At 44.5% G+C, this 26,067-nt stretch overlaps 2 protein-coding genes and 1 long non-coding RNA gene across 5 annotated transcripts in view; 2 read left to right on the top strand and 1 right to left on the bottom strand.

Annotated features, from left to right (window-relative positions):
* MGLL (monoglyceride lipase) overlaps positions 1-10,105 on the bottom strand; it is a 63,899-nt gene extending 53,794 nt beyond the window's left edge. Inside the window, exons 1-2 of one of the 3 annotated variants that reach the window (XM_040568855.1) lie at positions 9,986-10,105; positions 8,896-9,034 (exon numbers count right to left, since the gene is read on the bottom strand). In XM_040568855.1, coding sequence (XP_040424789.1) covers positions 8,896-9,020 — 125 coding nt within the window. In that variant the 5' untranslated portion in view covers positions 9,021-9,034; positions 9,986-10,105. Of the gene's footprint in view, positions 1-8,895; positions 9,035-9,244; positions 9,267-9,577; positions 9,864-9,985 lie in introns of those variants that run through there. The other 2 variants (XM_040568853.1, XM_040568854.1) reach the window with 2 other exon arrangements.
* On the top strand, positions 1,156-8,457 carry LOC121075499. Its single transcript, XR_005822985.1, has 2 exons — positions 1,156-2,275; positions 4,717-8,457. It is a non-coding gene; the product is annotated as an uncharacterized LOC121075499 (long non-coding RNA).
* KBTBD12 (kelch repeat and BTB domain containing 12) overlaps positions 9,953-26,067 on the top strand; it is a 53,731-nt gene continuing 37,616 nt past the window's right edge. Inside the window, exons 1-2 of the mRNA XM_040568857.1 lie at positions 9,953-10,033; positions 10,811-10,942. The gene's annotated coding sequence lies outside the window, so the exon portion shown is untranslated. The remainder of the gene's footprint in view (positions 10,034-10,810; positions 10,943-26,067) is intronic.

Here is a 26,067-nt window from a genome sequence, read left to right as displayed (position 1 = left end):
CTGCTCCAGCCTGCAGTGGGACCAGGCAGAGCTTTATCAGCTGCATCACCACAGGCGTGGGAGACACGGGGTCTCAGATGAGGGTTGAGCTTTTGCATGTGGGGTCATGGCAAGGGAGGGAGACAGCTCTGTTCAGTCAGGTTCTCCAACTGCCCATGTAACTGGGGAGGGGCAGGAACAAAAGGGGCATGTCTGAAAACTTTTGGCGTTTAGCAAAACTCAAACAAGCCTTGATGCTACATTTAGCTGTGCCGAGTGATGGGACCACCTCTCCTAAAGCAGCAGGAAAATGCACAGACCAAGAAGCAAAGCTTTGTTGGTCAGAACCGTTGCATGGTGCTTCAAAAGAGAAATGTGTGCCGATGCCTAGGAATGATGCAATGTTTCTACAGGCTGTGTAAAACCAGGGGCTTTAGGGGAAGGAGTAGTGTTTAGCAAATTAACATTCTCCAAACACTGAAAGTGAAATTGAATATAAACAAAGTGAATCTGCTGATTGATTTTTTTTCCATCCCTCATCCCCCATCCCATGTGACCAGTAAATAAATAGCATAAATAATAACAACAGCTGGCTTTTGTACAACACTCCTCATTCATAAAACCCAGAATGCTTTACAAAGTGTGCAGCTATGCCTGTTGTAGAGCCACGTAATTCAGAGTTGAACGGGACCCTCCAGAGGTCCTCTCGCCTGCAACCCTGCCCCAAGCAAGGGCTGACCCTTCCTACCAAGTGCCACGTAAACTGAGCACAAGAGGTGAAAAGCCTTGCTCACAGGAACACAGCATGCCAGCAGCAGGGATGGGCACACAGTGTGCGGCAAAACCTTAGGGTCAGCAGTCAGTGGGAACTCAGCAGCAGAGCCAAAGTGTTCCCATGGTTTCCCTGAGCCCCAGTCCTGTGCTACGCACCCAGGGACATGGCAAACCTGGAAAGAGAATGACAATTTTTGAAAAGTTTTCTGTCCTAATGAACCTGTGGGCAGCTAATCATGTCAGTAAGATGATCTGTGCATTTTCAGGACAACCTGGTTTTAGATGCTTGGTGCTCCTCGCTAAAACCATTTGGAGAGGGCCAGATGATGACTGAAGGCTGACCCTTGAATATTCTTTTAATAAAATGAGATTATGAATGCTGCTCATGCTGCTCAGAACACAGTTTTTATTACTCCAAATATTGTAAACTAGCTCTCACACAAAACTAAAAAAAAAAAAAAAAGAAAAAGCTTAACCATTAAGTCAGCTAGATGTTATCTCCAAAGCAATTTAATTACTTACTGCTTCCTCATCACTCCTCACTCCTTTAGCCCAGCAAATTAAGCTACTGAAGATTTCTGGAGTTTGACAAGTGAATTTGAAGCCTTACTGAGATTGTTTTGAATAAGAAAAGTAAAAAATATGTTGAATAATAATAAAAATAAACCTGTCTCTCTGGCTGGTGAACTAGCTAACCTGCTGACATTTAGAACAAATTTAACCAACTTTCTGCTCTATAAAGGGCCAAAGGTTTATTTTTTCCCCTCACTCTGCAGTCTTCAAGCTTGATCAAGGAAGAGACAAAACATACAGAGCAAACTCTTTTTAGCATAGGACACATATGTGGCTGAAAAAGCTCAGTAATCTTTCTTGTTTATTAACTCTGTAGTAGTTTGTACATTTTCTACTTGCCCATCTATACACAGTATTGGAGCAAATGATCACTACCTTATTACCGCTGAATGGTTGGCTCTAGACCAGTTGTCAATATTTTTTTTTTTTTTCCTGTCTTTCTTTTAGTGGATTGCTGCTGAGGCAATTTACTTGTAGCTGAAAAGCCGAGAACAACTAATGCATCACTTAGCAGATTTTTTAAATCTCTCTTCAAACATCAATCACTCTTCCACCACCAAACCTCAATGAATAATCTACTCTCTCTGGCAACAAGCTGTCACCCCGCTTACATCATTAACCTGTATGATTATACCCAATTTTAGATGAGGAAACAAAAGCACAGAGAAATTAAGGGTCCAATTATTTAAATTTACGATCATTGTGCCATTGGCAATTGAGAGTCTTGACTGTGTTTTTTGCCTGTTCTCTGCTCCTTGTTGACTTCTGTATTCTGTTTTCTGTTACTAAATTTTCTAGGTCCAGCAATCTGCCTTTGCCACCACTTTCAGATTCAGAGGCTTCAGAGGCTCCCATCATCAAGTGAGGGCATGCCACACAGAAATGAAGACAGATCCTGGCTGGAGAGCAAGTGCCTATCACACAGAAGGGGAGTCTCTGTCATTACAGTGTAAGTACTCTTGGAGCATGGTATTACTCGAGGTATTAATATCATCAGAAACTTTACCCTGGTGCTGCTAATTTCCTCCCTGTAGGTTAATAAACCATACTGATAGAGTGTCACAGTATTGGTGCTGGCAGAGTAGGGGCAGGGATGTATGGGTATAGTCAAGGGTGTAACTCCGGGTTGTGATGAGGCAAGGGATCAGCCTAAACATAACTTAAGGAATCTATGAGTAGGATGGAACAATATTTCTTTGGATACTTCAGGGTAAGGAGAATCAGCCATTTGCTATCAGAGTTGTGTCACATCTTTTGGATAAGCAACAATGGGAGGTTGTTAAACACGAATGGCTCCATTCAAGTGAAAGCGCATTAGGACAATGGGATGCCTGGACCTAGGGAAGGCAGCTCAGCCAAATGTGTCTGCAGGGACAGCTCTTAGAACAATGCAATTTCCCTAGAAGAACAAAAAGATCAGATGCTGGCTCTGAAAAGCACAAAGCCACAGCAGCTTCAGTGGAACTTCCAAGGAGACACAGGCCAAGTTCTCTGCAACTGGCATCCAGAAAAACACCCTCTTCTAGCCAATATAACTCTACCAGCCAACTCTTGTAGATGTGTTTGTGATGATCTAGAAAAGCTGTTTCGTGTTCCCAAGGGATGTTCAAGAGTGCTGAAGAAACTGAGGCAAGGAACTGTGTGCAACTGCTTGTATTATTTTATGTAAACCTATATATTTCTTGGGCTAGTGAAGGAAAGAGTTTTTGCAACTGGAAGCCTGATAGAGTTGATGAGTTTGTCAAGTTCAGCTATGGCACCACCCTCAAAACTTAACTGGCTTAAAGTGCTCCCAGTTTGATGCCATGAAGGAAATTTATGCAACAGAGGCTAAGCAGAGAGCCAGTGCAGGGCCTGGCCTGTGCGGGCTAGAGACCTGGAGGGACATGTAGGGCATCTATTGGGTCACAGTACAAAGCCAGTACTGATCACCACACTCGTAATCCAATTCAAATGAATTTAGTTACTTGCACCAGAGAAGCAACATTCGCTCAGCCTTCAGTGTCTGGCAGAATCATGAGCAGAAAGTTAGGTTCTCAGCACAATCTCAAGATCGTTTTTCTTCTTTTCCTCTACCTCTACCTCTGACATTAACTGTGTTGGATAGCACAGTTTCCAAGGATTCATCAGGTTAGTGGCAGAGAGAACCAAAACTGTCGTGTCAAGACCAGGATGACATTTTAATAAAATTTTAGAGATTCACCACAAGGAACTCCTAAAGTCACCTTGTACCCACACACCAGCACGCATGTAGTTGCACTGTCCTGCAGGAAAGTTGCACATTTGTGCTTAGAAACTGATCATAACAGTGCAATGACTAAAAGTGGCAGTTTAATAACCACTGCTATTCTCTTTGTTATTTGCCTTTTTCCTTGGATTCCATGGAAAAAACAAAAGCAGATTTGCTTCTGTCAGATATTCCTGTAGGGACTGAAAAGAACCTATCCTATTAAGGAAAGCTGCTGGAAGCACCCACAGCAAGAACCAGAGCTGCTCTCCTATCTGTCAAAGCATCCCTCTCAGGTGAAGCTGATTTATTAATTTGCCCACCCCCTGGAAATGGACAAGAAATCATGAAAGCTTGCCCCCATTCACAGTGAATAAGACAGTCATAGAGCAAAGAGAACATAATTTAAGGAATGCATACAGCTGATAAATTGGAAAAGGGAGGCTTTAGAAACTCAGGCGATAGCAATATAGCACAAAAAGCCTGGAATGTTGGTTCGACAATGATAATCGTTAAGCAAAAAGATCTTATTTCCCCTGAGCACTGTGTATGATGTGATCAGACACACAGAGAGCTCGATTCATCCTACGACAGACGACGCTGACATCAGTCACTTTGCACCACACAAATTTGGCCCTTATGCGTTAGTTTGAAGTTGACCTCATTAGCACAAACAAAAGTGTTCTTCTAGAGTGGCACCGAATTAGAAATTCCTGCAAGTATTTCTAGAGACTAGCACAGTATAATTAGAGACGTTACAATTAGTGACTCGGTTTCCTTTGCTTTGACTTCGCTTCAGTTTCTTTAGTCATTTTGGAAGGGTCTGAAAGTCAAATTCAGCCTTGTCATCTGCTCACGCTGGGAGCAGTGCTGTTCTTCTGGAAATGCCATGGAAATGCTGATAACGAGGTGCCAAAATCAGCAAGCAATATTCACAATATAAGGGCCAGTTCAAATATAAAGGCAGTTTGTATTTCTGCACCACAGGCACTTCTGCAAAGTCCTTCGGGAAGAGAAAAATGTATTTTCTCCTTATTGGCTTGTTCTTTTATTGCTAGCAAGTCGAAAGAATGACAGGCATTTCTGAGAGGAAAAAAAAAAGCAGATAGAAAAGAGGGTGGTTTTTGTTTCTTTCATTTTGTGTTTTTAATCACACTTTGCAGGTGTAGAACTGAGACAACTCCAACAAAGACAGTGTTTACTCAGACAATTGCACTCTGTCCACCTAAATCATGGTCACAGTGTCTAAAGTTGAGCCACGCCATTTCACTGTACATTAACGATCAGCCAGGAAAACATATGTGGCCCGCACATCTGTCTCGGCTTCAGGCAGCCTCCTCGGGCAGCGTACTTCAATTGCCAGCAATCATCTAAGTGCTCCTAGAGACCCCTACGTGGGGAGACACACAAGCATCGTGCTAACTAGCCAGATAATGATTTCTGTTTGACTGATGAGGAAGCTCAGATACGAGGATGTCGGGAATCCACATTTTCAAAAGCATCTTCTAACTGCAAGCACCTCAAACATCGAGCGTCCAACCTAGAGCAACTGGTTTATCCTTATTTATAGGGCGAGAGCTGAGCATCGCTGTCTCTGTCTGAAGTCAACGGTGGCTGCAGGCTATCAGCACCTTTCAAAAGCTAAGCTGGGTCAACAAATCTCACAGGGTTTATTTGAGGTCACGCAGAAGGGCTGCAAGTGCCCCAGCACAAACTGTTTGTACTTATCTAGGCAGTGATGCAGCTGAAGCATCCAGAGAAGGCTACGAGGATACAGAGCAGAGAGGAAAAGAAGGTCATCTCTGAACTTCTCCAAGCCCTTCTGGGGCCTCAAAGGAAATATCTTGACTTCTCCCGACTTTCCTTCCCCTTCCTCATCCCACCTCTATTCTTAGCAGCTTTGTCTGAGAGCTGGGAACAGAGCACGGTTTCTTAATTCCTCACCTCCTCTTACCTCATGTTTTGACTCAGATGGCTCAGGGTGGTGGCAGGGGTTTTAACCTTGCATGGAGCTGTTGTTTTTGTTTACACAAAAACCACGTTTCCATTAAGTAGGATTTCCTCAGCTACCGGGACATGCCACAGGCATGAGATCAGCCTGTTTTGGTACCACCAATTTAGTTCCTCCAAACAACATTACACCATCCTGAAAACACTCTGCCTCCCCAGACCCTAAGCTCTGTGCTCATGGGTGAGCTCCCCGTGCCAGTTACCTGCTGTCATGCTCCACAAACCCTGCTCTTGGCACGACTGAAGAAAACGACACCAGAACAGAACCACCTTTTCCTCCCAGCCACAATCAGCACGACCGCTTAATTACATTTTCGGCTGAAACTGGCCCAACAAGTAGGGTAGCTTGCAGGGCTGCTGGACAGGGAAGCTGCACCTGCATTGCCGCCAGCAAGCAGTACAAGACACCCCGTCCACAGCTCTCTTCTCGGGGGTGACTTCCCCCAAAAAGAAGCGAAAACACTGTCGCTCCCCTTCCTTAGTCCCATTAATATCTACTCTATCTACCCCATCTAATCACTGTGACATCTGAGTGCCTTTGTGTGTCAGCTTCCTGCGAAGTAATCACCTAAATCCCCCTCTGAAACAAAGCAGACCCTGCTGAGGAACTCACAATAGGTGCCTTTCACACGCACCACAACCTTGGCCTCCGTGGCACTTACAACAAAGCATCCATATGTGCACCAGCACGGGCTGATCAGTCGGATCAACACCACGCAGGATCAGAGCCTGGATACTTGTGCCCGCGAAGCAAAAGAGCCTTACAAAATTTCCCATCTTCCTGACAAACCATTTTTTTCTCTAATGCTACAGCACATTAGTCCGGCACAGCCTTTATCCACCTTTGTGGGCCCGTTTGAGGAGATAAAAGAGAAGCGCCAGCTCTGAAGGGCAATGTCTGCTGGCCGGCCCCACTCTCAGAGAGCGCCTAGCCATTGTTTGCTCTTTAACCCCAGGCTAGTACTACTTTTTAATTTTTCCTTTGGCAGATATCCCGTTTTTTTTTTCTCCCCGGGGGGTGGATCAAGGATGGTAAGTTCTGTTCTAATTGAAGCCAAGTCAATGATAACCTTTGGGCATCTGCAGTGAAAAGGTATTTCTGCAGTCCTGGCTGGGACTAGATGCATAATGGATCAATGCGAGATCCCACCGTTTGACTACTATAGCATCCTTCATTAGTGTTAAGATTTCAACCCGAATCAACAATTGAGTTAGAAGATTGAAAGAATTACCTTCAGTATTTGAAACAGAATAATTGTAACAGGCCAGTAAAAGTCCCCTGAGGTGTCTCTCTCTCCCTATACATATATATAGATCATTTTTGCTGAACATTTAAAATTAGATGAAAGTTGCCAAGCTTCTACATATGAAGCAGAAAAAAGCTGAGCTGCTTCTCAAAAGTGAGAGGGAAAAAATGTATTTTTGGTTTGCCTATCAAAGCACTTCGGGAGCATTCTTGACTGTAGAATCCAGGCACTAACTTGCTGCTCAGTCACTTCCAATCTCTCTCATACATAACAATGCCAAAAGAGCTAATAATAAACATCACGCCCCCTCCTTAAACACAAACACGCAAACACACACAGACACACACACATACACACACTTAGGAACCACTTGTAAATGAGCAACACTGATCCCATCTACTTTTGTTGTTACAAAACTAGGGCAAGCTCTCTCAATTAACTGCTTGGTGCACAGAGCCCTAAAAAAATTAACTACCCAGAGGACTTAGACACCAAATTTTAACTCTCAGTTCTTTATCAGCCTTTCATTTCTTGATCAAAGACCCCTCCACTCACTACTAATTTGCTAAGAAATTAAACATGAAAAGAGAAAGCAGTTCCACTACTGGGTGAAGAACATTGTGGGCAGTTAATGATTAATTAGCATTACAATATGAGACAGCCTGATTTCACAGTAGAAGCTTGTTTTGATAGCTTTTTTTTTTTTTCTAGTAGAGGAACTCTTCAGGCTGGTGCAAAGGATATGTAAAACATCAGTGCCAAAAACTTTCCTCTGTGTTTCTGAAAGGCAGTGATTAGAGGTTACTATAAAATGCGTTGTGGACGATCTTAATGTGGATGATCTTAAGCCAAGTCCCATGTCCCAGAGCCCAAGTGGTGCAACAGAGCTATGGGGGGTGGCTGCACAGTGCTGCTCCCTGGGGGCGAGGTGGCAGCATACACTGCTTAGGTGCTCGCCACCACCCAAATGTACGCCACTCATGTTGCCCCTTCAGTAGGCAGACACAAAACCCAAGGCCAGGTAACTTGGGCACATATCCATCTCAGCACAGCTGCAGGCTGACGTGCATGAAGTTGTCTGACTTACTGGGTGGTCAAGGAAAAGGTGGAACTCCTGAACCATTTGAACCACTTTTCCTGCAACTGTTTATTAGTTGTTTAAACTTAAATTTAGAAAGATCAACGTAGCTTTTCCTGTTGGCTTGAACTAAAAGAAAACAATAAAACAACATCCAGACTTTTGTAAAGTAGCTACCTATACAACTAGTGGTGGCAAAACACATGTCAAGCCAGAATCTTACAGCAGATACTGGCGGAAAGAAGAACGATCATAAATAACTATGGGAGAAACACAAATAGCTTTCTATAGCAGACCACGATCAGCACATAATAAGCACAGAAAGCCATTACAGTAAGGGGATTATGTAAATTATGAAAAAAGACATTATTTAAATTTCTCTATCTCATTCCTTGTCTATGTTTATTACTGAGTTCAGTTTTGAAATCACAGACAGTTTCCAGTGAGAGGTCCTTAAATCATTCATTAACCATAAATTTAAAAAAAAAAAAAAAAGCAGTCAAGAAGCAATGTAGTCAAACCAAATCCTGCCTGTTGCTCTGAGATTTCTGCTATTACTGTTCAAACTTCCAACCTTAATGATTCCAAACTGAAGGCAGATGCTGATTTTTTATTTGTTGACAGTAAGAAAATTAACAAGAGTAGACATCACTAAGCCATCATCTCATCCCTCCCTGATTGCCTGTGCTATTAGTTTGGAGACACTTGTTCATTGCTGGTAGGCACCAGCCACCTGCGTGTGCCACCCTGTAGCATACAGAAACTGCCAACCAAGCCAGCTGTGCTCGAGTAACTCTGGTTCACATCTGTAAGGCGAACTTGAGGCAGTAAAGGTTTGGGGAATACACTCATTACAGTAGGAGCTCAGATGAGAGGCATCTCTTCTCAGCGGCTCTGTAAAGCTCTATGCACACAGCCCTGGCGTGCCAGCCAAGCTATAAATAATAATCACATGAAGAGTCTTATTTACTGATAGTGAAAAAGAGCATTTGCTTGAAAGTGCTCACCTGGCGGTTGTTGCTGGCTTCCAATACCTGCAGAAGAGATGCTGCCCGTCAGCGTTGATGATGTGGGGCAGGTCTTTGTACGGGATGTTTTGAGGACTCCGCTTTGGCGAACTTTCCTCTGGCATTCTGGAGGAATGACCTGCAAGGTGTTGGAAGAAACAAGACATACTTTAAGACAGGTGAAGGCAAGACAGAGGCTGATGGGCTCGGACATTCAGGAAAGTCGGTCAGTAAGGCAAGCACCACTGATGGAAGTCTCCCTCCAAAGCCCCATCCAAACAGCCCCCCCAGATCTTTCCTGCTTTAAAACTGAAACAGAGAGAGCATTTTGCCTTCAGAAAAGGCTCACATTTGGGGAGAGGACACTGGAGGGGGGAAGGAAGGAAGATCAATCCACCATTACTACTTCAGCCTCTCCCACTTCTCCCATCTGTGTTTATTTGTGAAACGGATCTTAAAAAGAATATTTTAGCTGCAATCAAGTGCAGATTGTACGGCAACCGCCACAGCTATGAAAAGACAGCTGCATAAAAGATTTATCTCTGTCTCAACATCTCCAAAGAAGAGCGGAGGGCTCGCAGCAGAGGGCTCTGCTTCATCATGAAGATCTTCTCCGGCATCTCCAACAGCAAGGTGGTGGCGGTGGGGAGCGCAACATTTCCCAGCAGAAATGGAAACGAACCTGTTTTCATCCTGTGCAAGGCTTTGCATTCTAGTGGGAAGCCGGCATGGCGAGGCAAACAGCTGAGGCTTTTCGCATCTCGCTGCCGAGCCGCTCTCACAGCCCCCCGAGCACGCAGCCCCCCCGGGGGGCTCCGGTGCCGGGCGGGCTGCGCGGGGCTCGCCGCCGCTCCTCTCGCCGCTTTGCTCTCTCTCTTTGAGAAAAGTCGCTTGGGTAATTTCACCACTTCTTGTTCATTTCATCACTTTTTTTTTTTTTTTTTTACTATAATCCCCCCCCCCCCACCCCCCCTCAAACAAATCGCGTGTGCGGGCTGAAGTGGGAGGGGAAGGGTGGGGAGAGGGAGGGCTGGCGGGTGGGAAAAGCTGCAGCCCGCTTTCCAGAAGCTGCTGCACACATCAAAGGCACCTTGAACGCACGCAGCTGGAGCAGCGCGCAAAGTTGCTGCGGCCGCAGGTTGTTTGCAACTTTCCTGCCTGCTGCCGCCGGCGGGGTCGCGGCCCCGGCGGCGGGGGGAGCCGAGGGATGGAGGGACGGGGGTGGGGGGGGGATCCTTTTATCCCGGCGAGCCCCGCCGCCAAGCCGCCTCGGGTGCAGCCCAACTTGCCCAGAGGGAGGGAGGAGGAGGAGGAGGAGGAGGAGGAAGGGGAGAGGAGGAGGAGAAGAAGAAGGAGGAGGAGGAAGAAAGGGGAGGAGGAGAAAAGGAGGAGGAGGAGGAAGGGGAGAGGAGGAGGAGGAGGAAAGATCCGAGCACCCACTCTAGCCCAGTCTTTCCCCCCCCCCCGGCTCGGCTCGGCTCGGCTCGCAGCACCCAGCACCTCTCCAGGAGCGGAGCAGCGCGATGGGCACCGGCGGCTGTACCCCCCCTTTTCCCCCCTTTTTCCCTCCCCCCGGTCCCCCCCGGCTCCCCAGGGGCTGCCCAGCCCGGAGGGCTTCTCACCGGCTCGGCCTCCCCCGCCGGGGCTCCGCCTGCCCCGTCCCTGCAGGGGGCGCTGGGGGGGGCACCCTAAGGGGCTCCCGGGCATCCCCAGCACGGACCTCCCTTTGTGGTCCCCAAGCCAAATTTTGGGGGCAGATGGGACATGCAAGGAAGATCGGGTCTCCCAGGCTTGGAGGAGCACCCCAGCACCTTGGTTTGCACCCTTGGTGCGTAAAAGCGGTTTAACAATCCAACATTTATCCAGATGTAGCGCGGCTAATTACCAGAGCTCATACTCAATACATATGTTACAGCTGTATAATTGGAGATATATTTTATGGCACATGACATTTGCTTATGAAAATTGTCGCAGCAAGGTTCCCCACGGTTGAAATAGCTTCCCAGCCCAAAGGCATCCAGATACTGAGTTTTGTCATTTAGTACTGGTAAGTGCTTAGCGTTTATTGAGTGCTTTCAATTTGTTTGTATTAAGAGTACAGGTTCAGGCCTTTTATGTTTCATCATGCTAATAATATAAACTTTAATTTTTAGATGCCTACATATAATTACAGGTCTCAGGGCTTTTTAAGAAGAGGCAGCTCTTTGCAATATTTCTTAAAGCTAGGCAATGTGCTCAATAAGTCCAAACCTCTGAACAAAGGCTGAAGGAAAGAAAGAAATATATGCGAACAATAATAATAATAAATGCAAAACCTCTGAGATGACCATACAAAAAAATAAAAAGGAAATCAAAAGCAGATTTTTTCCTCTTTCAGTGTCATTTATATTAAATGCCCTAGAGGGGACTTTAGTTATAAACTGCAAAAGAAAAATTACATATTCCTGTAAGTGCTATTGTTTAACAAGAAACGTTTATGGCTGCTTATAATGAGCAAGATTTAGGTCAGATGGGGTCTTGGCCAGAGCCCTGGGAGCTGTACTTGGAGGTGTATAATTTGCTAGGCCAGCTATCGGCTGAGCAGGGGTGGGTGGTATTAAAGAGCTATCGCCAGTCAGCTCCAGAGCTGGGAGAATCAAGGGCATGTTTGTTTATTTAAAGGAGGCAGATCAGATAATAACTGGATTAAAAAGAGAAGAAGGAAGAGAAGACCCCTCTTCCCCAGCTCGCACAGTTCATCAGCCAGGAACACTTCACGCTTCCCTACAGCAGTCTGTGAAACCTGAATCGAGGGGCAGGCTCCTCTCCCGCTGTGGTGCTGGGAATATCCGAGTTCCCAGGGCCACAGAGAGGTGGGGGAGACGAGGAAAAATCTCTGCCCATAATTCAAGATAAAAATAGCATCTGAAAGCAAATGACCTTTGCTGGGACACAAGGATGGGATCCTGCCTTTGAGAGCCTGCCCTGGTCAGCCCGGATGCGTGACCCGCTTGCCATGCAGCCAACCTCTGCGTAATGGCAGCAGGGCTGTGGTGCAGCCTGAGCTCTCTGCCAGGCCAGGGTCTCACTGTCATACAGGAGTGGACGAGTGGAGCATGAACCAACCCATCCGTTCCTTCTCTCCATCCTTCTTGAGCCCACAGGAATTTGGGGGCATTTCTTTGCATGGATAGCACACACCTCCCTCCCGTCTTGTGATAACACCGTAAAAGTGAATGAGATGCAAGCGATGACTAGTTGTATTCTATTCATGGGGAGTTTAAGCTGTGAATGAAAATCCACCTGAGAAAACTGGATTGGGTCTGAAGGATTCACCTAGCAGATGTCAAAACAATACATGGGGCTTGAGCAGAGCATTTATTACATACTGGGGTCCTGGTGAGAAATCAAAGGGATGTGTGAGCGTGCAGTATTTAAGAGATTGTAACATCTCTTGTCTCCGTGGAATGAAATACATTTTGGAAATACAGTTTAAGCTAAACCGACTTCTTAATAAAAAATAGAAACACACTTGGTGAATCTTCACACTAACTCAGTAATCACACTTTGAAGAGAAACGTGTTTGCTTTATTAAAGACTGAACCCTGCTTAATTTAAGCATCTCCATTGATGTCTAAGGAGTGCAAAGAAAAAGATTAGGCCTTCAAATGAGGCAAATTTTAGGAAAAGAATCAGTTTATGGAAAGACAGGAAAAAAAACTGTCATGAAAAGTTTTTATGACAAGGGGAGACAGAAGAAAGGGGAACACTGGATGGATGGGAGACATCATGGAGGGCTGGAATTTAATTCTGATTGTGGGGCAGGGGAATGTGAGAGAATTTTCTTTGTCATTAGGCTTTCATTCACAAAATGAATTTTTAATGGGTCATATCTTGTTGGCATGCAGAGGTAAATAGACTATGAGTTCCCTCTGCTCTGGTTGACAGTATCACACTCCTAAATCGTGAAGGAGTATTGTTTGGGAAGGGGATTTGATGGAGTGTGGGTGCTATACCACGTGTGATTCTGCTCACCAGTACCTCAAGGAGAACTTTTTATGATGAAAAGGAAGAAAAAAATAGTACGGGAAGATGCAATGACAAAATACCTAAGTAGTAAGTGGTTGTGGAAGAATCTCCTCCAACAGAAAAATGCTTGAATTTACAGTAGGCAGGGAGCAGCTGGAGAGCAGCAGACAGCACAAGAGAGAGCACATGGGAAACAGGGAGAGATGAAGCATGAAGAAGAGGAATTCAAATCAAGTGAAAAGCAAAGAACCCAATGTCACTAAAGCTGTCAGTGTAGAGTCATTCTTTTGGTTTTGCCCTTCTCTTTGGCTACTTGTTTTATTTATCCCTAGCCAGAGTCCAGTCATTCATCTTTACCTACTGGTGCGATCTGCCTTGGCTTGCCTGTTGGTATCCTGAGTAAGCCATGTCCAGGAGTGGGCATTGAGATAAACTCTTTCTGTTTTCCTATAAAATATCTATTTTAATGCATTGAAGGCAAAAACTAAACTTGGCGTTGGGCAAACCAGACCGAGGAAGAAAATGTTAAAGGACAGTGCTTTATTGATCAAGTTGAGCTTAATGATATCAGCAGAAATTATAACGAGCCTGGCATTGGTCTGCAATTCTACAGTGTCATGTACCTCTTCCCAAACTATTGCTAAGTGAGATGGAGGAAGGTTGAAGGGTTAGCACGAGAATATGTGAGTACCACAGAGACAGTTTGCAGGTTTCCATCAGTTTGTTGCTTATCAGTAATTTCTTTTTCTGTTTTCATTTTCTCTAATCACAGAGGGAATAGAATTATTAGAGGAAGCTGCAAGTGGTTTAATACCTCTAGATGCAAACTGCAGTGAAGTAAAAAAGTATTTTTATCATGTAAATTAAAATAATTAGCGATAAAGATAGCACTAATTTTTGTAGGTAATAGAGGTAATAAAAATACCGCAAATCCTGCTGTCATTAGAAATCACTTATAAATTGGTGACTGCAAACAGTAGCTATATGAGTGAATTGATTGTGCTACCTGCCTGTGCTACTAATTTGACAGGACCAAAAATATCCACTTAAAAATACACTGCTTGAATATAGGTTTCAGTCCTTTAAACTGATATATAGAGAATGACCCATCCTACGTAGAAGCTAATTTCAGAGCTGGTTGCTTTTAATTACAGAAGTGATACGTGTTCTGTTTGGTGGTTGATTTGTTGATTTTTTAATTAAAAAACAAACAAACAAAACCCACCAAGAATATTAATACCAGATTCTGAGACATTCTTAGTAAGAAAAAAATTAACAAGCATCCTCCAAAGGTAGCAAATTCAAAATGAACGGCTGAAACTCACCCTAAAGTTTTGTCTGCAGAGGGGAAATTGCTAGAGTTATTCTAGCAACTCTCTGCTTGAGGATAAATATGAGTGTGGTTTTTTTTTTTTTTTTTTGCTTGTGTTTTCAATTCTGGAATCGTGTAACCTCAGCAGTATCCCACCAAGGCAGAGGGCCGGGGTGGGTGCTGCAGAAAAGAGCTCGCTGCTCAGATTTCCCGGTGCTGAAGCCCGGGGCTGTGCAGGCATTGCAGCGAGGAGTGCAGCTCGCCGGCACTAGAGGGCACAGCAACAGCTCCTCTGGAGCCCCTGGACACGCTAACCCTAACAAATCCGGCTCCCTAATGAGTGTGGGTGAGTTTTAAAAGGGTTTTTTTGTTTGTTTGTTTGTTTTTTATCAATTTTTCGCCTTATCATTAGAGGGTTTTCTTAAAACATATATCCCTTTTTATCTCTCTGGCCCGGTGGTGGTTTCTAAATAAAAGTTTCCTGTAAAGAAACACAATTAGTCATTTTCCCTCTGGACTAACACACATCATGAGAATAAACTCCAGTGTCTAATACCCTAGACAAGCAGACTGCTGCAACACTTGAAGGGAAATCCTGTCCTCGTCACGGCGAGGACAGAGAGATTAATGAGTCTGCTACGGGATGGCATTTCCTATTTTACTGCATGTAGCCATGTTACTGCTGATACAGTGTTGGTCACCTCTATAGGACCAGGGTTTTATGACAGAAAATATAATTAAAAGGTGTCCTAAAGGAAAATACTCTTAACTTTGAATTTTAATATGCCCAAAAATCAGCTGTAAAATAATCTTATAATTTTTCTACTGCTGGAATTACATTATCAATTTTGAGAAGTACCTGCCCATTCCTTTTCACATTTCTATGACAAACGATGGCTGCATAATCCACTTTACCAACCCAACATCATTGTATCAGGACAAAATAATACAGCAAAAAGCTACAGCTATTCTGTCGTGGTTAGAGTGGTGCTTTATTTTGGTAGCCGAACTGGAAGCACTGACTGGAGAAGAGTTATTATTGTGCCGCCTGGTTTTCTTGCTGCTTTGCAATTGACAAAGCATCATTTATCATGCTTTGCATTCCAATTTTTCTTTGCATGTTTTCCAGCTCATCATAACATAATTATGTTTCTGTTTCTTCCAGCCAGGGGCCGATACTTTCTTTTACTAAGACAACAGCTGCACTGCACAACCTTGATGAATCCCCATAAGGGTAAATGTGTCTGTGGTGCTTGTTTCTGCCTTGGCAACCCAAATGTTCAAGATCTTTTTTATGACAAATGTTGTTTTAAAAAAGCACCCAACCCTGGTGCTTTCATAGCATTTTTCAAAGTTAGGCTTTATGTTGTAATTTAGATTTGAAATATTAAATGTCCTGGCGGGTTTGCGATTTTAAGGCTTCTTTTGTAACATTTCTTTTTGTAGTGTTTATAGATTTGTAAATGCTGAGATGGAATTTTACAGGGCCATAATAATTGATATGAAATTTATTTTTTGAATGCAATTGATTTTATGCGTGAGTATCAGCACAACATAGAGGTATGTGTTATGCTCCTAAAAGGCATTGTAAGGCAGCTGTGGTGGTACAGGTGAGTCATGTCCTAACTTGGCCTTAGCTGCTCCAGCCACACTGAAAGGTAAGGGTAAATATATCAGCCTGGTTTATGAAGTGCATTAACTGCTAGTGTTGAAAATGTCATGGAAGACATGGTGTTTTTATTATTACTTATTAAGATATATTATTTAACTCTAATTTGGTGCATTGTACCCGAGATTTTGAAGTGGTTTCAAAAGGAAGGATATTTTTATTTTGCAAGGGAGAAATCAGGACAGAGACAAATAGGGCTCGATACTGGAGGTAAGCCAAGGGCTGAATCCATTCTTAATGGCTCCCAATTTTGTTTACCCAATTATACAATTACTATTTCCAACCTCATCTCAAAATACAGCATCAGAGCCCCAGGAACAACTCAAGCAGCAACTTTTCAGTCATTAAGGATTCCCTAGATTTACAAGTACAGGGAATACTGTGTCCTGGACAATATCACAGGACACATGTCTGGACAACTGCATTCTTCAGGGCAAAGTGTTCCCTCCAATTTTGCTTTCTATGCTAATGTCTTGGGTGTTATTACTGCTGCCACCACAGTTTGAAGCTTAGCTATATTTCAGGGGTAAAATTACAAAAATTTTATACATGAAGGCAAGAGTTTTAGCTCATGATCACTCTTAGTTACATCTATGCGTGCAGTGATCTAAGGATGCTTTGGGATGTCTGAGCACAAAAGCATAGGTAGGAATGTTTCAGTTCTGTCCATCACATTGATTACTGGTATAATTGGCTGAAAGGCTCTTTGGTGTTGATAGGAACTGTACCTGCTTAGCCAGGGCTAAATTCATCTTCCATCCACAAATCGTGAGTTTTAGCTGTTGTTAGAGACGGTAGCAGGCCTATTGTTTTGGGTATACATTGAACTTAAGGATGATGAGAAGAGTTTGCCTTGTGTTATTTCTTCCTTATAACACCACGGCAAATTCTAGCAGATTCTGCCCATGTATTTTTATATATATATATATATATGTATATTTTCTCATTTATCGCTGGTTTCTCTACTCTGGCCACTCACACACATTCAACGTAAGGCTGTGTAAGATGTGCATTTTCTTTCTGATTCATGTACAGTAATTACTTCCTAACATCTGCCTAACAGATTTTGTAAGAAAAGTAACTCTGCAAATATTAAAAAAAATTGATGTATGAAATCTTTGAAATCTCTATTACTGGGTTTTGTTATCCACAGCTGACTGGATTCATTCCCAGCCAGGAAGCTGGTTCAGCAAAACAGCTGCATTAGTTATTTAACTGGAGGCCTGATTCTCCTCTTGCTCGCCCTGATGTAAATCAGAAGTAGTACTGGAGAAAGAGAAGAATATCCATCAAGCGAAGTGCATATCAGAGGAATAGTCAGCATTATAGTATGGAACAACAAGCGGAACTCTAGCAGTTATTCTGCATTCCTGGTACAGGATGCTGCATAATGTCCTACAACAACCTTCCACCAAGCGCACAGCTGACTCCTAGCACTATTCTCTTGTACATACACTGTGGTAGCACCAAGCAGACAAAAAAATAAGGCCCTGTTGTGCTCAGTGTTGCAACTCAGTACCACAAATTCACATGTAACTTATTCACATGTAACTTATTCTGTAGTAAACACCATGTTCACTACTGTTTGCATCTGGTTCATAACTGTTCCCTCTCAGTTATTTGATTTTTACGGTATCTGCTACAAATTACGTTACAGCTCCTAGCACAGGAAAACACGCTCATTGGTTTTCCTCCTAGGCTGAACTGATGCATACAACGATTAACCCAGAAGCACACTTTGGGAAAGAGGATGTCAAATGAGAAGCAATACAGTAAAAAAGAGGATAGAACATCCATAAGCACCTGAAGTATTTCATACAATATTGTATCTCAAGACAGCAAAAGATTGGTACCAGAGCCTCATGTGCTTTGGAGATGGACATCTTCAATCCTCCAGGCCTTTAACAGCCTTCCTATTTGATCGTATTGCAAAGTTACAGCATGTGCTGGTAATAACATCCAAAGCTACCGTATCTCAGTGTTCTTCCCCCAGCCCTCGGCCTGCTTCCCCCGGCACAAGATATTTGTAATATCGTGGCTACAGCCTTTGATTCTCTTGTTTGTTTCTCTTGGTTTTATTTGTGCTTTGGAGTCCCAAGCATCTGCAGTGGCTGTGGGCTGGGAATATCAGTGCAGATCCCCTATGCAGACCTGTCCGCAGGGCTCCCTGAACTCCTCTACATAGGAATCTTCTAGTTCCCAGCAGTCTGCTTTGACACCAGCACCTGTATTGATTGTATTTGTAGACTCTTCCAAGTACATTACTGAATCTTCTCTGGAGTTACAGCAGTTTCCCTTTGTAGAAATCTAAGGTTTTGAGATGCTACCCTTCCAGGCAGAAAGGAAGCACTCGGCTCTTGTATGAAGACACCTGCATTAAACACCTTCATTCCCAAACCTTGGAACGGTTTGAGGAAGACGACAGCAGAGGGAAAGCCGTAACATTTAGCGCTTGAGCCACACCTGTGCCATGATGCCTTTATGAGACACGCTGGGCAAGGCACGTGTCCTCAGTCCCATCCCGAGACCCGTACCCAGCTCCTGAGCTCCTGCAGTCACAGGGTTACAGCAGCATCTATGCCTCAGTTTAAAACAAGGACAAACTTCCAGCCTTTGATGTTGTGGGGCTCAGTCTGAAATGTGACAAGGTGACACCAAGCCAGTGATATCAGCCTGAGTCCAAGGCCTCCCTCTTCATGCAGGTCTCTGACGTGGCTCTTCTATTTCCACTTTTGCCCCCCAGTTTCAAGGTTCTCCAGCAATATGTTCTGCAACAAACTGGGATTTCTGGGGCAATTTCAGTAAGATTAGAAGTATATCCTTCTGCTGCTTCAAAATCTGTCAACGTGAATGATTCATTCAGCACAGAACCCCTTGGCCATTCATATCTATATGATGATCAAATATATTTTTAATTATTAATCTGAGGTAATTTTTTTTTCATACTAGACAATATCCAACTGTATTGTAAGAGCTGTTGGGAGCAAGCCAGAAAATTTGGCAGCACAACATGGAACATTTGGGCTTTCAACACTTAGGAGCATATGGAAAGAGGTTTGGAAGAGTGCCACATGGGGTGTTACTTGGAAGATACTACATTTCTTCATCATTTTTTGTGGACAGAAGTAGAAGAAATTTCACTTTTTTGAAGGATCCTAATTCCTGTTCATTTTCAATGATGTACTGCTGCTCTGGAACTAACCACTATGTTCAGTAGCAAATAAGCTGCATGTTTATGGGCAGCTGCAGATGGGTAATTATACTGGTGACAGTATTGCAGATCTTCCCAAGTTCTTACCTCCAAATTCATGAGAACCCTCACAGCTGAACCCAAAAGGCTACACTCTGGTGACTCAGACCACGCTGGGAATGAGGATGCGTGGTGCCTGGCCTGAGCCAGGATGTGTGCCTCATGCTGAGGACAAGGCCCTGCGAGGTGGCCCATCCTTCCTGCTCCCCCTGCGGCCATCTGTCCCCCCATCACCACAACACCCACGGACGGATGGACACTTTGGGCTGTCTGCCTCTGGCACGTACTTTCATCATATGGGTCATAACAAGTCACAGCTGGGGCAGCAGGGGAATGGGAGAGAGGAGTCACCTCCAGATGTATGCTGAGGAGTGGACATCCGAGAAGCAGCAGCATCTTTGGGCCACGTTACAGACAAATGCCTCATGCCCATGACAGGAGAATTCTATGTGTCTCAGAGTCATTGCTTCTGTTTGTCAGAAAAGTGATGCATACTTTCCTTCATATTTTGGTAATTCATTTGCAATAAGTGCTGCTTAGGAATACATTTTCATGCATTTTTTTTTGTGGCATAACTGTGCATTAGGTATGGGGCTGAAGCAAATGCAGAATTTATTGGAATACGCAAACCTACATATGTTGTCTTAATTTGCACTATTGGCACATGAGCCCTGCAGCTCAATAAATTAATCTCTCCAACTGGTAGGAAGGCTCCATCATCATCTTGGTTCAGCAATGAGGGACAAAGGCCAAGAGATCTGCAGGGGCTTGTACCGAGTGATGAAGTCACAGCAGTCAGAACTATGGTCTCCCTTGGTGTCCTGAGCAATAAACCACCCAGCTCTGCTGGGACTACATCTGGACAGCAGGATGGAGGCTCTTCAGGGTTTTCCCTCAATGCTTGTCCTAAGTAACTCAGACCAGGGCAGGCCACAGCTCTTTTTTCCCTGTGTGTGCTCTGTTTTCATTCCTGGTGCAGGCGTAAGGGTGGTGGGAAGAGGTATGTGCCCAGCTCCCCTCCAGCCTGGGTGCGTGGTCATGTCAGGGAGCTGGGAAGTGCCCTCAGACCCTGAGCTTCGGTTCCAGTCTGTTTCTTGCCCACGTGGCCACTGGGGCTTTTTCACTTGCATTTTCACGTCACGGTTCATTTCAGCACAGAGCAAGTTCCTGTTATTTCTTTGCTAAAGGCATGCCGGGAGTCGCCACAGCATCTCTAGGCTCTGGAAAGGATGAGCAAAGGCTAAGAAAGTGGCATCCAGGAGCAGGGGCTGGGAGCACGGAGGAATTGGTGACCAGATGGAGGAAAGAGCATTTCCTCCGAAGGAATTCAAAGCCCTGTGGCAATAGCTCTTGAGGATTGACCGTGTAGGTCAGGAGAGCAAAAAAGCTGAATCATCTGAATGGGATTTATTTTGAATGAAATCCCTGCATTCCTGAATAAAAGCTGGGAACAATCTGGTGAGTTGGGAGCATTTTTAGCCGCATATCCTGTGGCTGTGGCATTTCTAAGCCAGCTAAATTCTTACTTAAAATGTTTTTAGTATTTTGTTTCTTCTTACAAAACACATAAACCTGACAAACATTACAGTTATTTTATTTTCTACTCTGTGTAGCCACAATGGCTTCGAGTTCTGCTATTCTGGGTATGCAGTTCCCTTCCTGAGTTTCAATTTTTGTCTCCATTTAGAAATCTTCTTTTTGACCGTAACATGGTTATGTCCATAATTTTCTTAGCGACATTAAAAGCCTATAAACCAATGTACAGAACAGCATTTCCACAACCCCCCATCCAGTTACATGCTTCTTTGCATCTCCATTCCCATCTCTACGGATCTAAAAGAAGAACAAATTCTCTCCTATCAGCCCATTCCTTCTGTCTGATTAACTGGCTGCTATCAGGGTTTTTCCTTTGCACTGCTGCAGTTTCATTTCCAGAGAAAGAAACCCAGTGGACGTTAAGCTCCCGGACTATGGCACCAGTGAAAAAAAAAAAAATCATCTTTCTTTTTCTACCAAAGGGCTGGCAGTGCCTCCTCAGTCAGGCTGCTCTGAAAATCAGCAGCTATTTACCTAGAGGCATCAGGCAGGGCAGTGTAACTCAGCAATAACTGCTTGTCATGGGGATCAGGAGGGAAACCCCAGAAGAAAGACCGTAGGTGCAGGAGCACTGGTAAGCAGTTGACTTCGGGGGCTTTCTGTGGCCTTTTATTTTTTAAGGTTGCCTGAATTTGTCGAAGGCTCTTTCATTTAGACGACAGAAAGACCTACAAATTAAGCAACATCTAGCTCCTAATGTGTGAAACTGCAATTTGCATACATCACGGCAGCTGCTGAGTCGGCCCTTATTACCTCCACTGGAGTGTTAATTTAGCCTCAACTTTCTCATTTATTTAAATGAGAAAGCAGCGGGTGGCTGGCATGCCACATTATCCGTGAGGCAACCTGGGATTCAGGTTGATAGAGCCAGGAAGAGCTTTCTATTCAGAGGGACTGCAGGGGTGCTGCTCCCTGGGCTGGCAGATACAGGCGAGCCCGAGTTGCCCTTGCTCTGCTCTAAAGGTCAGCAGTCATCCTAAGGAAAAAAAAATCAGTGTTGGGTTTGGACTGAAATAAGAGATAATAGGATTACAATGGATTCTCTGGTCAAGTAAATCTCTCTGTTTCTGTTTTCCATATATATATGTATTCAAACTGACATGGATATGATAACCAATATATCATAACTAGCTGTAGCAGAAGGCACACACAACAACCTCCACTTGCAGAGCACCATGTGAGATGAGGCTCAGCATGGTGATCAGGGCCTGAATGAACCCCAGGTCCTCGCCCAGCCGGGAGGATGCTGGAGCCCTCCCTGCCCACCAGGAGGAGGCAGCAGCTGCGTCCCCGAGCTGCCATGGCCAGCCTGCAGGCACTCAGCGCACGGCTGGCACAAGTGGATGAGCTGACATCACAGGACTACGCGCGTGCAGAAAGTAAAGCAAGATACCAGTCCCTGAGTCAGAGGCTGTCTCACACTCCAGGAAAAGAAAATATGCTCTGCACCAGGAAGGAGAGGATTAAGTCCTAGAAACAAGGAATTGGCCATTCCCAACCAATTCCAGGAACAAATATAATTGTTGGAGCAGTACAGAGCTTCTTACTGCCTCACCAGGGGGTTTTCTGGCTCAATGCCGACGTTTTTCCATTTTGCTTTGGCACTGACCCTTCTCAGCCTCATGCCCATGTGCGTGACACAAGCGCAGGGCTGAGGCCCTGGGGGTGAGGAGAAGTGGCCGTGCTGGGGAGCACCCACGGGCATAGAGCCACGTGCAAGCCATGGGTTTGCGCCACTGGTTAATGAAGCATCTCTATGCATTTGTCAGCAGAGCCAGAGTAAAATTACAGAACCACGGCGAGAGTGAAAGTGGAGAGAAGATCAGCTCCATGCGTTGGTTGCAGCATTTCAGACACAGCAAAGGAAAACTGTGCCCCGAGTTTAACCAAGTTGATGTAGATCTCTTCTAAAGCTCAGCTCTAATTGACTGCGTCTTGTGTGCCCACACGCTGCTAGCCACGATGCAGCCTCGCCTGTGGACAATTTGCATGCACACCACATAATTACCCATCAAAACAGGTTTTCTCCTTTTGGATGAGCTGTAAAGGCCATGTATCTGTTCCCAAAATCAAAGCACACCCTTGGAAACTGGCGGGACTTTTGCCTAGCAAGGCGGTGTTTTTCCAGTAGGTTAATTATAGGATGTTGAGATTCAGAATGGGATTTCTTTGTTCATGCAGCACCAGAAGGTACGGCACGGCTGGTGCCACGCAAAACTTGTTCTAAGACGTTAAGTTCAACATATATTTCCAAAACACTGATATATTCACATCAAATGTCTCTCACACCTACTTCTTATCATTGTTTTAAAATTTGCTGTTAAAAGATCACGCATTTGTTGTATTGCCACAGATATTTTCCATTTTCCATTAACTTAACCTCATTCAGCAAAACTTTTGTCTTCGCCCACTTCTCAGCCATTCATTTTTGTAAATCAAAATCACCATGACAACAGATAATGATATTAGAACAAAGGGATTGTGACTTAATTACACGGAGAAGGTGGAAATGGGGTTGGCTTACAGCAGAGAAAGCTTCTATTTCCATCAGACCTAGCCCAAGCCTGATTCACTGCTGCGTAACTCCACTTGTGCAGTCAGAAATTGCTGCTGGCAGCGGAGGGTCCCAGACTGGCTCAGGGCTGCCCATTAATTCAGGGAATTAACTAGAGGAATGTTCAGAGTTTTGTGAACAATAAAAAGGAATTTGTCTTCAAAAGTGCTAGTTAGCATTTTTGTGAAGCAGGCTCATTACATTAGCTGAAGAAATGTACTCATAAAGGAAACATCGTTATTATTATGGTAGCAGAGTGGTTTCGTATAAATAAAATTTATTACATATATGTTCCATGTTAACCATCACAGTGCTATAAATTGTTCCACCTAACAGGAGAACAATGCAATTTAGGGGATATGGTTCATTTTTATCATAGCTGTGGCATTTCATCAGTTCACTGTTCCATCCTGGCTTCTGTGAAAACTATGGTATCAGATTGGGCATTTTTATTTCTAAGATAAAGCTGAACATTTAATAAGAACAATCTGGGAGTTTAGGCAGTATATATCTTTGTAATCTGATCTATTGAGTTTTCTGACATGAGTAAACTTTAATCATGTTGATTTTTTCCTTTGTTTTGTTCACAAATTGTATGAAATAGGCTTTTTAAAACAATGTATATCTTAATTTTCACCCTAAAACCAACTAATTGCTCTTAACAATTGAACATTCCTGAACACTCCTCTCACCACTTTTGAAAAAACCCTATAATAAAACCATCAGAATAAAAATCGAGATAAGGAAATACATTTCATTTTCAATTTTCTCAGAAGCTTTTATGATCAATCAACCAATTAGTTCAGTGAATAAATAAATTAATGCCATTTAAAAAAGAACATTCTGAAAACCCCTTAATGTCTTTCTCAACTAAAAGTATAGGCTCAACATCAATCAATTTTATAACCCTAATTTTTGCTTAATCTTTTTTCCATCTTTGCTTAAACATATGGAGATATAAATAGTTTGTTATGGCCCTCTTGATTCCCCTTTAATTTACGGAGTACGACACTATCAGAAGAGATCTGCAGCTGATGTAAATCAGCGCAGCCCCATTATTCTGGACCAATTTGGTAGGTCTGTTTCTGATTTACATCAGCATAAACAAGAAGATACTCAGGCCTTACGTCTGATTAAAAATATGCAGATAACACTTCTATGTAGTCAGGAATCCTTTCTCTAAAAGCTGTCAGCCTTTGTAGAAAGAAATACTTATTTCCCTTGAAAAGTGACATTTTACAAGCAATTCCACCTCTTAACGAGCAGAAGGAAGTTTGGGGAAAATCCCAGCTGTAGAGATAGCGGTCTTGATTTTGAGTGTGACTTGAAGAGAGTGAGATAGAGATGGCCTCTCCCCTCGGCTGGTACCCCAAATTCAGCAGTGAGTTTGGAATCAGCCTGGCCATTGCCTGTGCTGGCACTGCTCCCTGCACCACGATCAGCTGTGGCACAGCAGTGTGCCTGGCAAGGGGATGAGAACAGCACCCAGCAACAAGGAGGACCAGGAGAAGAGGGGAACAGAGCATGGCCACCAGGCCTGCAGGAGCCTCCATGTCTGCAGCATCAGCACCGCGAAGGGAGAGGTTTCTTTTCTCAGCCTGTGCTGAGGGTACAAAGAGCCAAATCTTTGACAGATGGATCCCAGGTATATCTGTGTGAGGAAATTAAACTTTCAATATTATGGGTAAAAAAATAGCCTAGATAAGCATCTAGGTCTGGGAGGAATCCTGCCCTCTCTCAGTAATGGCAAAACCTCCCTCTGTGTGTTTTCCCTGAGGGCAGGCGGGGAGAATGGGGCAGGTCCACATCCACCATCTGGTCTTCACCATCACCGTCTGCCCCTGAGGCAGCACAGGAGCTGTGCCATTGCACAAGGACCCCTCTGTCTGGGATTGCTGAGTCCGGCCAGCGGCCAGCCAGCCAGCACAGGGGCAGGAGAGCAGCATCAGTGCCAGTCAGCCGAGTCCCTGCATGCCCCCGCTCATGATATTCGAGCAGCTCCGTGTCCCAGCCAGGAGCCCAGCTCGGTCTATTCATAGCCCCAGCACCTCGCCGTGCACCAGCAGCTCCGCTGCTATGTGTGATTTCTGTTTCCCTCCCTTTTGAGCCCTGTCTCGCCCACGCAGCCTCACAGACACCCGCCGCTGCCGGCGTCAGAAAGGTACGTGTTAAATCTTTCCCCAGCTCGGAGCAGGGTGGAGAAGGGAGCTCGGTGCTGAGCAGGGCGGGCACCATGGCAATGCCAGGGCTGCTTTGGGCTGCTGGGTGCGTGGGCACTTTGTGGGCAGGAGTGGCTGGGTGTATATCTAGGGGGGACCTGTGAGGTTGCCAGAGATGGAGCTTCTGCACAGCTATGCAGGGTCTGCTGCAGGGAGTTGTGTGGCGGGGAGGATGTAGGACCCAAGGCTTACTGTCTGTTGGTTCCAAAACTGAAGCCCTCAAAGTATTTTGCACTTGCCATCCAGTTCAAAAAGGAGCCACAAGAGATTAACTACAAAGTTAGGATGGGAGTCCCCAACCAACATGGGGTGTGCTTGCAGCTAGGAGGGCTTTGCCAGCGGTGTGGAAATGGGATGCAGGGATTCTGGTCTGTGCCTGGGGGCTCTGTGACCCCAAAAGACTGCAGGCATCTGCCCTAGCTTCCAGCAGGAAGCTTGGAGAAGCTCCTACCTCTCCTATCACTATATCTATATGTGTCTGGGACTGATCCTTACCAACAAGAAGTTGAAAATGTTTCATATGAGGTTTCAGAGGGGACTGCAGATTTAGCACATATCAGGTAT

Source organism: Cygnus olor, chromosome 10, assembly GCF_009769625.2.
Source record: "Cygnus olor isolate bCygOlo1 chromosome 10, bCygOlo1.pri.v2, whole genome shotgun sequence".
Lineage (NCBI taxonomy): Eukaryota > Metazoa > Chordata > Aves > Anseriformes > Anatidae > Cygnus > Cygnus olor.
This window is presented reverse-complemented; position numbering and strand designations above follow the sequence as displayed.